At 45.8% G+C, this 12,236-nt stretch overlaps 1 protein-coding gene and 2 long non-coding RNA genes across 7 annotated transcripts; all 3 read left to right on the plus strand.

Annotated features, from left to right (window-relative positions):
- Positions 1-929: 929 nt before the first annotated feature.
- Positions 930-3,256, plus strand: LOC124658812. Of its 5 annotated transcripts, XR_006989347.1 has the most exons (6): positions 930-1,456; positions 1,603-1,724; positions 1,892-1,981; positions 2,059-2,245; positions 2,396-2,655; positions 2,740-3,256. It is a non-coding gene; the product is annotated as an uncharacterized LOC124658812 (long non-coding RNA). The 5 variants fall into 5 exon arrangements; XR_006989345.1 differs by having other exon boundaries at positions 931-1,724; XR_006989346.1 differs by having other exon boundaries at positions 931-1,719.
- A 620-nt stretch (positions 3,257-3,876) lies between these two features.
- Positions 3,877-6,296, plus strand: LOC124658813. The gene is made up of 4 exons (XR_006989350.1): positions 3,877-3,971; positions 5,315-5,678; positions 5,767-5,835; positions 6,186-6,296. It is a non-coding gene; the product is annotated as an uncharacterized LOC124658813 (long non-coding RNA).
- Positions 6,297-8,410: 2,114 nt separating this feature from the next.
- Positions 8,411-10,710, plus strand: LOC124663072 (auxin-responsive protein IAA2-like). The gene is made up of 6 exons (XM_047200821.1): positions 8,411-9,275; positions 9,427-9,490; positions 9,586-9,875; positions 9,963-10,083; positions 10,200-10,263; positions 10,367-10,710. The coding sequence occupies exons 1-6, from the start codon at positions 9,176-9,178 to the stop codon at positions 10,409-10,411; spliced, it is 684 nt and encodes a 227-aa protein (XP_047056777.1). The 5' UTR covers positions 8,411-9,175; the 3' UTR covers positions 10,412-10,710.
- The last annotated feature ends 1,526 nt before the right edge of the window (positions 10,711-12,236 follow it).

Below are 12,236 nucleotides of genomic sequence, written 5' to 3' on the forward strand. Positions count from 1 at the left end.
ACCTGGCCGCCCACCGGATCCCATGTGCCACCAGCAGGCCACTCCAAAAACAATGTTCGGAATCTGCTCAATTCGCCGCCCGTAACGTGCCAGATCCAATGCCATCCATCCAGCAGATGCCGCGGTCAGTCAGCCAGTCAGGTGCTCCGTGCTCATACCTGACGGGGCAGCTCGGACCCGGCGACGATCGCGGCGGCCGGCTAGGAATCTTCAGTTTTCTTCAGACATCATAGTCGAGGTTCGCGATGCGCCGAGTGCCGTGGAGCTCCTACTTGTCGATTTGAATGGGAGGAACACTGATGTGAAGCAACGAGAGATGCTTCTTCTGCCACGCAGTGAATCCAGCAGCAACGAGATGCTCCTCTGCGGACGTTTGAGGTCTAGGATCCATCCGCATATGCTACGTACTGTATGTCTGTATGTGTGTTCTGCAAATCCAATGAACCAAATGCTTAGTTGATTCAGTCTGACAAGTTCGTCTATTCAGCACGGATGTTTTAATGATTCAATGAGATGGCATCAGGCGCTCTTCCCCTGGGCGTGCTTCTCGCGCTGCTCTGCGTGGGTGCCGTGCGCGCCGCGGACACGGTCGCCGTGGCCCGCCCTCTCACCCTTGGCCAGACCCTCGTCTCTCACGGCCGCAAGTTCTTCCAGCCTGGTGAGTCCACGATGCATATCTGCAGGAACGGAGCTGCCTTGACAGTGCTGGTGTCAGCTGACACCCATAGAAAATACAAATTTCTTCACTAATTTGTATTAGCCATTGTTAATTTGTAAAGAATGACACCAGTGAGCTGGAGAGATTATAGTGCTGACCCAGTGGTAATTTTTTCTAGCTTCGTCCCTGCATATCTGCATGACATTGCTCGACCGTGTATGTTCGGTGTGATGTGATACTTATCGCTATGTTCCTTTTATTTTCTGCCAGACGGAGGAGCCGCCGGAAGCTGCTACATGGGAATCTGGTACCACAACATCGCCGTTCAGACGCTGGTTTGGGTGGCCAACCGCGACACGCCGGTCTCCGATCCATCCTCGTCACGGCTCGCCATCACGCCCGACGGCAACCTCGCTCTATTTGACGGCACCGGCTCAATCGCTTGGTCCACGAAAGTTAACACCAGCTGCTGGACTGGGCCAAAACCGAAGGTCTTGCTTGTGCACGTGCGGCCTCCCGCAAATCCGATTGGCGACGAGGCGGCCGTCTACGAGGAGGAGGGATCTGCGTTTCATGGATTGTACGGCAGCGGGCAGGCAGCCGGGTCCGCTCCGGAGGGCGACGAGGCGACCGTCTATGAGGAGGAGATCTTCGAGCGGAGGGTCTAACCAGCTTGGCGACGTTGGGGAGGAGGATGTCTACAAGCAGAGCTTCCCGTTCCAAGCGGCGGCGGCGCGGCACAGGTCTCTCACCTCCCATCGCGACATCAACCGTCGAGACATGGCCTGGTACAACACGGTATGCTAGCCACTTCGCCGGAATTCCATCGGCGCATACTGCACCCAGTACGGGTTTACAATCATACATGTCCTTTATTCTTTCCTCTTCCAAATTTCTTGACCTTGCGTCACTGGTGTTTCTTATTAAGATTTTTTTTGATGTAGATCAAAGTGATTCCTTTCCGATAGATGAGCTGAGTTTCAGGTTTCATTGCAAGAATAGGCTGACAAGACCTGCTCCGTTATGCACTTATTCCAGTGTTGATTGAACAAACAAACGTGGTAAGGTATAGTTGAGAGAGAAAAGCAATCACATTAATAATTTGATTAAAAATCACTATGGCGTCCATAGTTAGAATTACAGGAAATAGTCAGTTTTTATTTGCACTTTACTCTGCTTTGTAGATAATCCATAATTATATCATATGGATCACATACTTATATTACGTATTAGGTATACTTTATTTTGGGGGAAGAAAAGGAGAATGACATTTTATCATGTAGCAAGACGAAGACACTTGAGCATGATTCCCTGCTCAAAATCGTAAGTTGTATACAAAATTATGGTTCTCTGGTACACTATTCAAGGTGCAATGGTGACGATGCCGTTCCCTGGTGCAGATGCCTGGCATCATCCACTGCGAGTTGTTTGTGGCAGCCTCGGCGCGCTGAAGTTGGCCACGGGCAATGGCGACGATGTCCTTCCCCAATGCGGATGTCTGGCACCGTCGACCGTCGTCGCGGGTTGTTTGTGGCGGCCTTGGTGCCGCACCACGGCCATGCCCGCATTACAGATCATGTCTACAAAGTTTCTTACCCAGTGTAGTATACAGCTTGTCGCTCATTTCTTCTTTAGCTGCTCCTAATTACCCTTTCTACCATGTTCATGTTTTGTGTTCAATTCCTTTTTTTTCATACTTGTGTTTTTTTGCTGATATTTTATGCTTTACGATTCCAGCCCGGTGTGTACTTCTAATGAAAATTATTCTTTGGGCGGTCATTAAGATCCATTCCAATTTATTGAAGCTTTGAGAAAATGCGTGAAACATGCAAAGTCAACAAAGAAGATGTTCAAAGGATCCACGACAAAGTGAACCAAATCCACAATGAAGACTTCACTAAAAGCACAAATTATGTTTGCAACATGAGGGATTGTCTCACAGATTACCATACTACCTTTAAGTCACCTAAGAAAATTCCACGTGTCTGCAACACCTTGTAAGAATATTAGTTGTGTTGATCATGTAACTTATGTATTCAACCAATATATCATCCATCATCATTGAAATGCTTGCTTTGCAGGTTTAAGATTGAGGTACTGAAAGGTGCTAGCTTGTCAAGCAATTACTGCTCTACCTGAAGGCTGCAAGCCCCATGTGAAGAATATTTTTGAGCAAAATTTCCTTGCCAAGCTACATGAAACAGATTTCCGAAACACACTGCAATGTGTAAAAGTGGTGAAGGTATTGATTGGGCTATGGCTGAAGCCCTTGATTTTGCATCACCCATAGACGAAGGCAACCATGTTAGGCTAAGTGGACAAGATGTGCAAAGGGGATCTTTTAGTCAACGACATTTGCTTCTACATGACCAAGAAACTGGGCCGAAGTACTGTCCATTCGATCATGTTATGGTGAATCAAAATGACGAGCTGTTCACTATTAGCGCAAGAGGCAAGTATGCTAATGAAACTATTACTTATAAGTTATATCATCATACTGACTGTTGTGATATTATCTAGACTTGTTAAAATTGGAGGTTTCTAAGATCATTCATGTTTCCCTGGTCTTTAGAGAATAATGGAGAAATTATATTTGGTTCTGCAGGATTGTTCGGCCTTCTCCGCTGTGGACTATATTTGTTCAGTATAGCTTATTTAAAACAATAAGCTCTACTTTTACTTGTTGTCTTGACGGTCCAATATCATAAGTTGTTGTCTTGCATATGCAATCTTAGCTTGTTCCTGCCTATTTTGTGATAGCTCTTGTTTTACCTGTAATAAGCTTCAACTCGAATAAGAAGCATAATTTGCTTTTCTTGTGTTTGAGGACAAAAGTTGGCTATTGGACATCACTTTCAGAATTTCATGTTTCTTGGGTTTGAATTGGTTTACTTCATGGAGAACCCCAATTACTGTCTCTGACTTATTTTTTTTTTTTGGCATTTCTGGTCCCTGTCTGGGTGTCGTGTTGCATGGCAGTTAATAATTGGTTTTTGCTAATGCTTTATTTAGTAGTTATGGCCTGAACACTTTTTTAGGACTGAACTCTTTCGTTCTTGCTTAGGTGATTATTTGTTTAGGAAGCTAGACGAATTTAAAAAATAATTCTTATATGTTCCTAATTCATATGCAACATTATTGAGCTTGCATGTTGCATAATATAGACAATACTTTTCATTTAAGATCATTAGGCTGACAACCATATTTGGCAATGTCACAATATGCTACACGCAATGCTCTCTTCAAAGGACTGTGTGACAGAGCAGGGCATCCTGAGGTTCCAATAGCAGAGGGCATCCCTGAGCCTCTTAAGGTACATACAATGGCTTATACAGTAATCTCTACTATATAAAAAGGAGGAATTGGTTTTGTTTCCTCCGGTCAAAGGTTTCGTCCTACATATTTTCGTCCGACCATTTTGCCCTCCCACCAAATACTATAATACTGCTATGCCATGGTACCGGTTCACTTTATACCTACTCAAACAAATCTGCACGCCGACAAGTGGTACATCCGGATGCAGGTAGGAAACCCTCCCGCAGTCTCCCGCACGCTCGCCATGATTCTCTCTGTCGGCGCCGCCGCTCACCTCAGCTGAGAGATCCCCTCCCACGTCGTCTCCTGCGCGCCATCATCCTCTCCCCGTCCTCCGTCTGCCGTCCTTGCCACCGTCCCACCTCCGCCGGCCAGCCCAGATGAGCCTTCCGAGCCCACATCTCATCGCCGATGACCAATCATCGTGAATCTCGACGACCAGCGGCGGGGGCATGACCAGCACTAGCACGGGGTGTATACCAATTCGAACATTAACGGGAACAGATCCAAATGCTCATGATCTTTCATTCGGTCCACGCCTTCTGAATCATCGGTTAGATAATCGGGGGATGCTTATCCACCACATGTATCTTGTTACTTCATGTTTTACTATTTTATGCATTACTTTTGCTTCAAGCGTTCTAACCCCTTCTCTGGGAGTGTGCTTCCTCAGTGGTCAGCTGCTGCTGCTGGGATTGGGCATTGCAACAGAGCACTCGGCCTTCTTGCTGAACTTTCTTGGTAAGGACCTGCATCATCAACTGAGTTGCTTGGTAATGTAACTGATTACTGTTGCTAAGATTTTCTGTTTACCTAGACTGATAATTCGTATGTAAACCCTGTGCTCTGTGCCTCTACCGGAACCCCAAAATATCAACTCAAGACTCAGGAGAATGGCCTTGGCGGCAGTGTGACTGTGGACGGAGTAGTTCATACTTTCTAGATTTTAATGTGTTGTCGCTTTTAAGGTTTTCATATTCGGTTTAGCAGGTTGCTTTGTGTTAGGACCTAGATTTTATATGTTTGATTGATGTGGTCCTGCCACTAGCCTAGCAAATAATTCTGTACTAATTAGGACACTTTTTGTAGTGGATGTGCATCATGCCTAAGCAAAATTTCATTCAAGATGGCACTACTGGGGAGTGCGGCATCAACGAGAGCGAGAGCTTAATAGATGTAGTTATATTATCTTTTTTTTTCCAAAGATGTATTTCTAGCCATGTGTGTTTACTGTTAGCTGAATATGTGTAAACTATTGTCTTGTTGAATTTAAGATCTTTCAATATTTGTGTGTATTAACATTCAGATGATAAAATTTAAAATGTTATTTGTCAAGCACAGCACCGCTGCAAGGCCAAGGTCGCCGGGATCTTTCTCACCAACTCTGGCTGGTGGCCTCCTCCACGCGATATTAGCAGCCCCTGAAGCCAGCGCCGAGGACGCTGGATGCCTTGAGATGTTCTCATGTAACTGTCTCATCTCTTTGCTCCCTGGGTGTTGATTATTATGTAGCGACATGGAAACAATTGTGACCTGATATTGTCACGTTGGTCTGAAGATCGGCAACCACACTCATAGTTTGACTATGGAGCTGCCGCCAGATGCAGAGACTTGCTGCCCATGACCGGGTTCTTGTGGATTTCCAGGTGCACATGCGGCTCTTCCTGAATTTTTGATTGCACATGATTCTGAACAAGACAAAAACGTGAGTCTGATTCTGTGGTGTGTAGATGATTTTTTCTCTTATATTATTCCATCTCATCCATGTTTTTTTTTTCTCTTATACCGTACAGAAGTCAGGGCCATCAGACGCATAGGACCTGGAGAAATTAGCTTCACATGGAGGCATCAACAAATCACTGGTAACACATTTACTTTCTTAAAAATAACTTGAATGTGCAATATTTACTTCCTTGTATCTTGACTGAAGTTTGTGCAATATTTACTTTCTTAAACCTGAATGCGCAATATTTATTTCTTAGAAATATCTTGCAATGTGGCATTTGTGTTATGGTTATAGACGAGAAGATAAGGTCCTTCAGTTTCTACAAATGCTTGCTATTTCACTTGTGATAGCCATGTTGCTGCCGCGGATGCCATCCTCCGGGTCGCTGAGGCTACCTCCGCATCGTGAGCTCACAGACAACGGTGGTGGTGGATTGTCGCGCTGGATTTCCCCTCACCACATGTTGCAATTCTCAAATGTTTGCAGGAGAGCGGCAGCGGCTGCAGTCGGTGCTCCCGGATGGATACCTCGGCAACACCATCTTCATGGCCACGCAGCTCGCCGAGGCGGGGAAGGTGAATGGCTCGCTGGCGGACGGAGCAACAATGGTCCAGGTGGAGCTGGAGAAGATGGACGACGAGTACTCGCCACTTGGCGCTTGACAACCTGGAGGTGGAGCACGCCTCCCGCTTGTTAAGAATTTGTTCTCGCTTCCTGGTGGTTTGGTTATCCGATAATAGGTATGCATTGTGATTGTTGAGAATTTCAGCTTAACGTTGTATGGGTGCTCGATTCCACTCAGCACTACAACCTAGAGATTTCCATACACCATTGACATTTCCTGCAAGGGAATGGGTGATTAACTGATTATCTGTCAACGTGATGTTAAAATGTGTAAAAAAATGTTATGTTAAAACAAGTGCAGAAATGGGGATACTGTTGGGATTCTACTGCTGCAGTATCTGGGTGTTTGTCACTGCCATGGTCACCGTTGACGCAGGTGAGTAGCTATGAATATTGCCAGATGAATGTTAGGTTTTTCACTGACGCCGGAATTTCTGCTTCAACTTCAAAGAAAGACAAACCATTTTTATCTACAAGGATCTTATGTATGTGAGAGGGTTTACTCAAAATTAGGTAGGCAAATTTATCAATTATCACAGAAGAATAGAGTGTTATGGATATTTTACTTCAGACAATTTATGCTCTCCGGTTTCTCCCCAACATATAGTATTACAGTAGATTCATCAAATATGTCGCCATCCTTTTTGTTGTCTCTTAAGATGCTTTTTTCCAATTAGTTCATAATATTTTGGTTTGAGAAACAACCTGTAGGATATTCTTAATTTTATGTTATTGGTAGTATGTCTTTTCTATTCAGGAATGTGAGATATTGACTTTTGACTATCAAGATTATATAAACAAAAGTGTACTTTTTTCTTTGCATTGCTTCTTTCGCACACACTAGGGAGTCCGGATGATAATGTAGTGCAACAAGGACACGGAGTCTGAATGATCATACTCTGCAACAAGAACACATAAACATTGGGGTTGGGGAGGTCTCATGAGAAGGCATGGAATGATGAGAAACAAGTTTAGTGTAGTATCCTAGCGAGGCACCGGTAGAGGACAAGACATCTTGCGAATTTCCAATTGCCTCCAGAGATGAAGAAAACATGTCGGGAATTGTAATATAATCACAAACTGCGAGCACATCATGTTTTACACGTGTGTTTTTGTGTGTGAATTTACCTATATAAATATTTATTTATCTTGCTAGGTGGAGTGAAATAATGCAAGGAGTCATAGTTGTCGCATCAACAAGCAATGATGCAAAATAGGATGTTGACGGACGAAAGTAAAAAAAAATGGCTTTGTGATCATCAAGAGAATCAATAAACAATCTGAGACTGACTAAAAATATATTATTCTTTCCCGTGGCAACGCACGGGCATTTGTACTAGTACACATAATAAGGACCCATCGCTTTCCCCTCGCCATACATTTCCTTTTGCCATACGTGGTTCACCAACAACCGAAGAGCACTAGCTAAAAAGGGGCCAACACAACCAATTTCATCCCCCCTTATTAGAGCATGCTAATTTTATAATTAACCAAACCAGCATGAGATCATTCGAGATCACTTGGAACTGTTAGTTAATTCAAGCCCACTTAGTGATTCGCAATGACATGATTGTGAAAGAAAAAGGTATGGGAGACACACAGTAACAATAATTCAGTGCCGAGCTTATCCTATCCGACCCTCTTTTCTCACCATCTTTATCCAACACCGGCAATTTTGTCACTCTCACGGATGAATCTACCGCTAATCAAGCACGGCCCACGCTGCCCACTACGACGATGGCATTGCTGAAAACGACGGCACTGCGACACTGTGTGTCACTAGTACATTTGGGATAAGCCATTGATTGTTTTTTCTTCCTTTTTTGGTGATATGGAACTAAGATTCCAAGACAGCATTTTCCCCTAACTGTTGTCATCTACAGCGAGGCTAACAATAATATGTTTTTAATCAGAGACACTTGGAACGTGATGGAGAACAATTTTTCAGGACACCATATTATACGCACAACAAAAACACATGGAGGAGAGGAGCTAGGTGCGCCGACCATGATGGGATTAGCCGGATCAGATTGGGATATGGAGATATGTTTGCGCCCCTAGAGGGAATCATCATGAAGCTAGCAGATAACATAAGAATAACAATGAAATTGTGGTGGGTGGTACTCCTTAATGAACATAGCGCTTTCCGCTTTTCCTCCCGTTTATAAGCGCAAGAAGTGCACCGCAACCGCAGCACACACACTCCATTGTTCTAGCTCGACCTTTGCACCAGAGAGAAGAAAGAGAGTAGAGAGAAAGTAGGCAGCCGTTGTTGCTCGCTGGCCTAGCTTTGGATGCTCTGGTTTTCCTTTCACGGCCAGCCGCTGCTTCCTGCACCGGAATCTCTCGCTGCCTTTCTTCCCACTCCCCTCCTAGCCTAGCTTCGTATCATAGGAGTACTGGCATTCAAGAGAGAGCTTTGTTTGTTGGAGCAAACCTAGGTGCAGGTTGCAGGTTGCAGCAGCTGCTGCGCGCGCCGTAGCCTTGCTCTGCCTGCTCGCTCGCTTTGAAGACGCGCCCTCAAAACGCTCAAACCCTTGTCCCTTTCTCCCAAACCCCCTGCCGCCTTTTGGTCTCTCTAGCTGCCGCCCCGGGCACCGCGCCGTCTCAGGTGGGCGAGCGGCCAGCACCTGCACTGTTTCCTCGCTTGGTTGGTGTCATCTCTCCCTCCATATATTTTCGCCCCCACCACCGCTTGTCTCACTGCGGAGGAGGAGAGACTAGAGACGTGTGTGTTGGGCTTGTGAACTTGTCGGAGCTAGCCCGCCTCTCGCAATCACTTTCTTGGTTTCCTTGTCGCCTCAGCTGCGAACAGCTAGCTAGTAGCTTCGCCGGCGAGCTTTTGCTCACTCATGGCGTGGAGCGGGTTCAGGGAGACGGCGGGGGAGAGCGGCCTGGAGCTCCGTCTAGGCCTCCCCGCCTACTTCACCAAGCCGGTGGCCGCTGCAGCAGGTCTGCTTTGCCACTGCGTTTTCTTTCTTCTTGTTCTTTACTACTTGGTCATGCTTTGTTCTTGTTCTAGTGTAGTTGTATTTGTTTGTTTTGTGTGTGGTAGTGTGGTTAAGTTTTCCATGTTTTGATGGTTTCTCTGTGGTGTTGTCAGGTTTCGATGGCGGCGATTTCGCTCGTCAACCCAACGGACAAGGGAGCAATGGCTACAAGGCCAAGTAGGCCTCGAATCTTATTTCAGTTGCGATGTCTGATCCTTCCGTTTCTTTAGAAAAAAAAAATACTGATTTTTGGCGCTTTCTCCGACCTGCAGGCCGGCAGTAGCGGCTGCTCCGGTCGTGGGGTGGCCGCCGGTGCGTTCGTTCCGGCGGAACCTGGCCGCCTCCAAACCGTCCAGGTCCAAGGAGGACGGCAGGGAAAACCAAGACGTTGACGTCGCGCTCAAGGCAGGTGCCGGCGACGAACGCGTGTTCCGGAAGGGCCAGTTCGTTAAGATCAACATGGACGGCGTCCCGATCGGGCGGAAGGTCGAGCTCAAGGAGCACGGCAGCTACGCCGACCTCTCCGCAGCCGTCGACAACCTCTTCCGCGGCCTGCTCGCAGGTAAAATACCAGTGCTTTGCATACACCATGTACCTTGGAGTGCCAATCACGTAGGTCTGATTCAAAAGAACATCTTTCCGCGTGCAGCTCAAAGGGACCTGGCTGACTCCGCCGACGGGAAGCTCTTTGCGATCTCCGGCGGCGAGTACACGCTGGTGTACGAGGACGACGAGGGCGACAGGATGCTCGTCGGGGACGTCCCATGGAAGTAAGTAACTACAGAACTACTCATCTCTGAAAATCGTAATATCCATACTGAGTCGCCATCAAATTTACACCGTGCTTGCTTTGGTCGATGTCGATCTGACCAATCTGTGCACCCAGGATGTTCATCGCCACGGCGAAGAGGCTGCGGGTGCTCAAGAGCTCCGATCTGCCTGCCTCGTCGGTGAGTCTCTTTGTTTGACTCTTCACTGAAACCTGTACAGTGACGGCGATCGATCAACAATTCAGCACTGAACCGATTGCTATCGTGTTGTTGTTCTTCGCAGCTGGCAGCAGGGAGCAGAAAGAGGCCGGCTGCGGCCGACTGCTGATCGAGTCAAGATCGAACTCGGCCGACGACGCATATCTGCATTGTAAAGGCCTTTTTTGACGCGAATTAGTCGATCCTGTTTTGATGCTACCTACGTCTATGTACGTATGAAGATGAGATCACGGCTGTAATTAGGGCCGTGTGTACTGTTGCTACAGCTATTTTGAGGGGCATGATGTTTGGTGGTGGTATTTTGGATGCTTGTGTACGTCTAGTTAGAACTCTCCGCTAGATGATCTAATATACACCGGTACGTTCTTAGCGGAATTGCACAAATACATGTGAACTTGATCTTGCCAACTGTTTTTTCTATGTGAACTTGACACCACCAAGACGTCACTATAAGTTCATCTTCTCCATAAATGACGCCTCCAAAAAAAGAATAGTGCACAACTGGCGTCGTCTCCCTGATCATAGATCAAAGGTTTTCACCCTGGAGAAGGTCCGCGGTCGAAAAAACAATGGCTTCAACAAAACCATTGCCAGACACAACCAATCGAGGTAAGCCCTTGGGTTCTCACCGTGAAGATTAGACTCTAAACTTCTCATGTGTTGTCGCGTCCCACTTGCCGCTGCCGCTGCTACAAGTCACGAAACACCAAGCCATGACTCGAACCACCGTTATTAGTCCCCAGATCTCGGTTTCCATGTCATTCTCCACCACTGTCATCACCATGGAATTAAATACATGGATCAGAGATGGCAACAAACTACAGAGGTTCGCATCGCTCCCTCGGAAACCAAACAACAGAAAAATGTGGTTGCACGCGACCGAATCTTATCTGATCCAGCAATCTCCAGGCACGACTCACCCAGTGAAGTTCACCGTCGGAGCCTTCCGAAACACGAAACTTTAGCCATGTCAATGAAGACATGCGTCAAGAAGATCTTCGGCTTGGCTTGAGAGGGACCATACAGCCACCTCCTTTATTGAAGCCAAGCGAGTAGCCCCCACGCTAGAGAAGGCAAAGGGGCATTGGTTTGCCAAAAAATTTGGTCACCATCCAAACAATGATCAGCATTTTGTACATGACCAAAAATTTGGTAAGGTACATATTGGATACAATCCAAACATACCTGACACCTTAAGCTAGAACTATATTTAGGTCACCACCAACAACCATCCGATTGTAGAGATGAGATCCATGATCCATGTAGGTACAAAAGAGACAAGAAGGCTCAACTAGAAGCGAACTCGCATTCTATGGTGCCCGCCTTATGACGATCACCATTGTTCTCGCTAGTTGTAGATCATGATTGTCCAAAAGGGGTGCAAAAAAGAATCGAGCAATATATGTCATGATTGTTCTCACAAAATGTTGAACATAAAACAAAAAAATAGGTTCAAAAAATGGAGCATCTTCTGCTGCCAAAATACCAAGATGGAGTTTTTGTAAACATTTTTTTTACTCAACAAATTGCTGTTTCAGTATTTAAACGAAGGTGATGCATGTCATGAGCAGCTAGGCCACAGATATATCCATTCAAAGACTCTCTGGACAGTGGTGTTAAAACCATATGGTTTGCCATCTTTTTTGCAAAGGGTTGATGATTGGAAAAGAAGAGTTTTAGGCAAAGGTGCTTTTATTGCTGGTAATGGTACCAACACATGCTTATGGGTAAAATTAACAAGGAGATAATCCTTTGTGTGAGAAATATCCAACATTATACAATATTTTTCAACGATAAAAAATATGTATGTGCCCGATGTCTATTAATAGGACGGCTAAATGATACATTATGATGGTTATTGAGGCGGGAACAAGACGACGTCTTAGTTAAATATGATTAAACATTGATTCCTATCCTCCTTTAACAAGATCCAT

This window comes from Lolium rigidum, chromosome 6 (assembly GCF_022539505.1).
Source record: "Lolium rigidum isolate FL_2022 chromosome 6, APGP_CSIRO_Lrig_0.1, whole genome shotgun sequence".
In the NCBI taxonomy this organism is placed as follows: Eukaryota; Viridiplantae; Streptophyta; class Magnoliopsida; order Poales; family Poaceae; genus Lolium; species Lolium rigidum.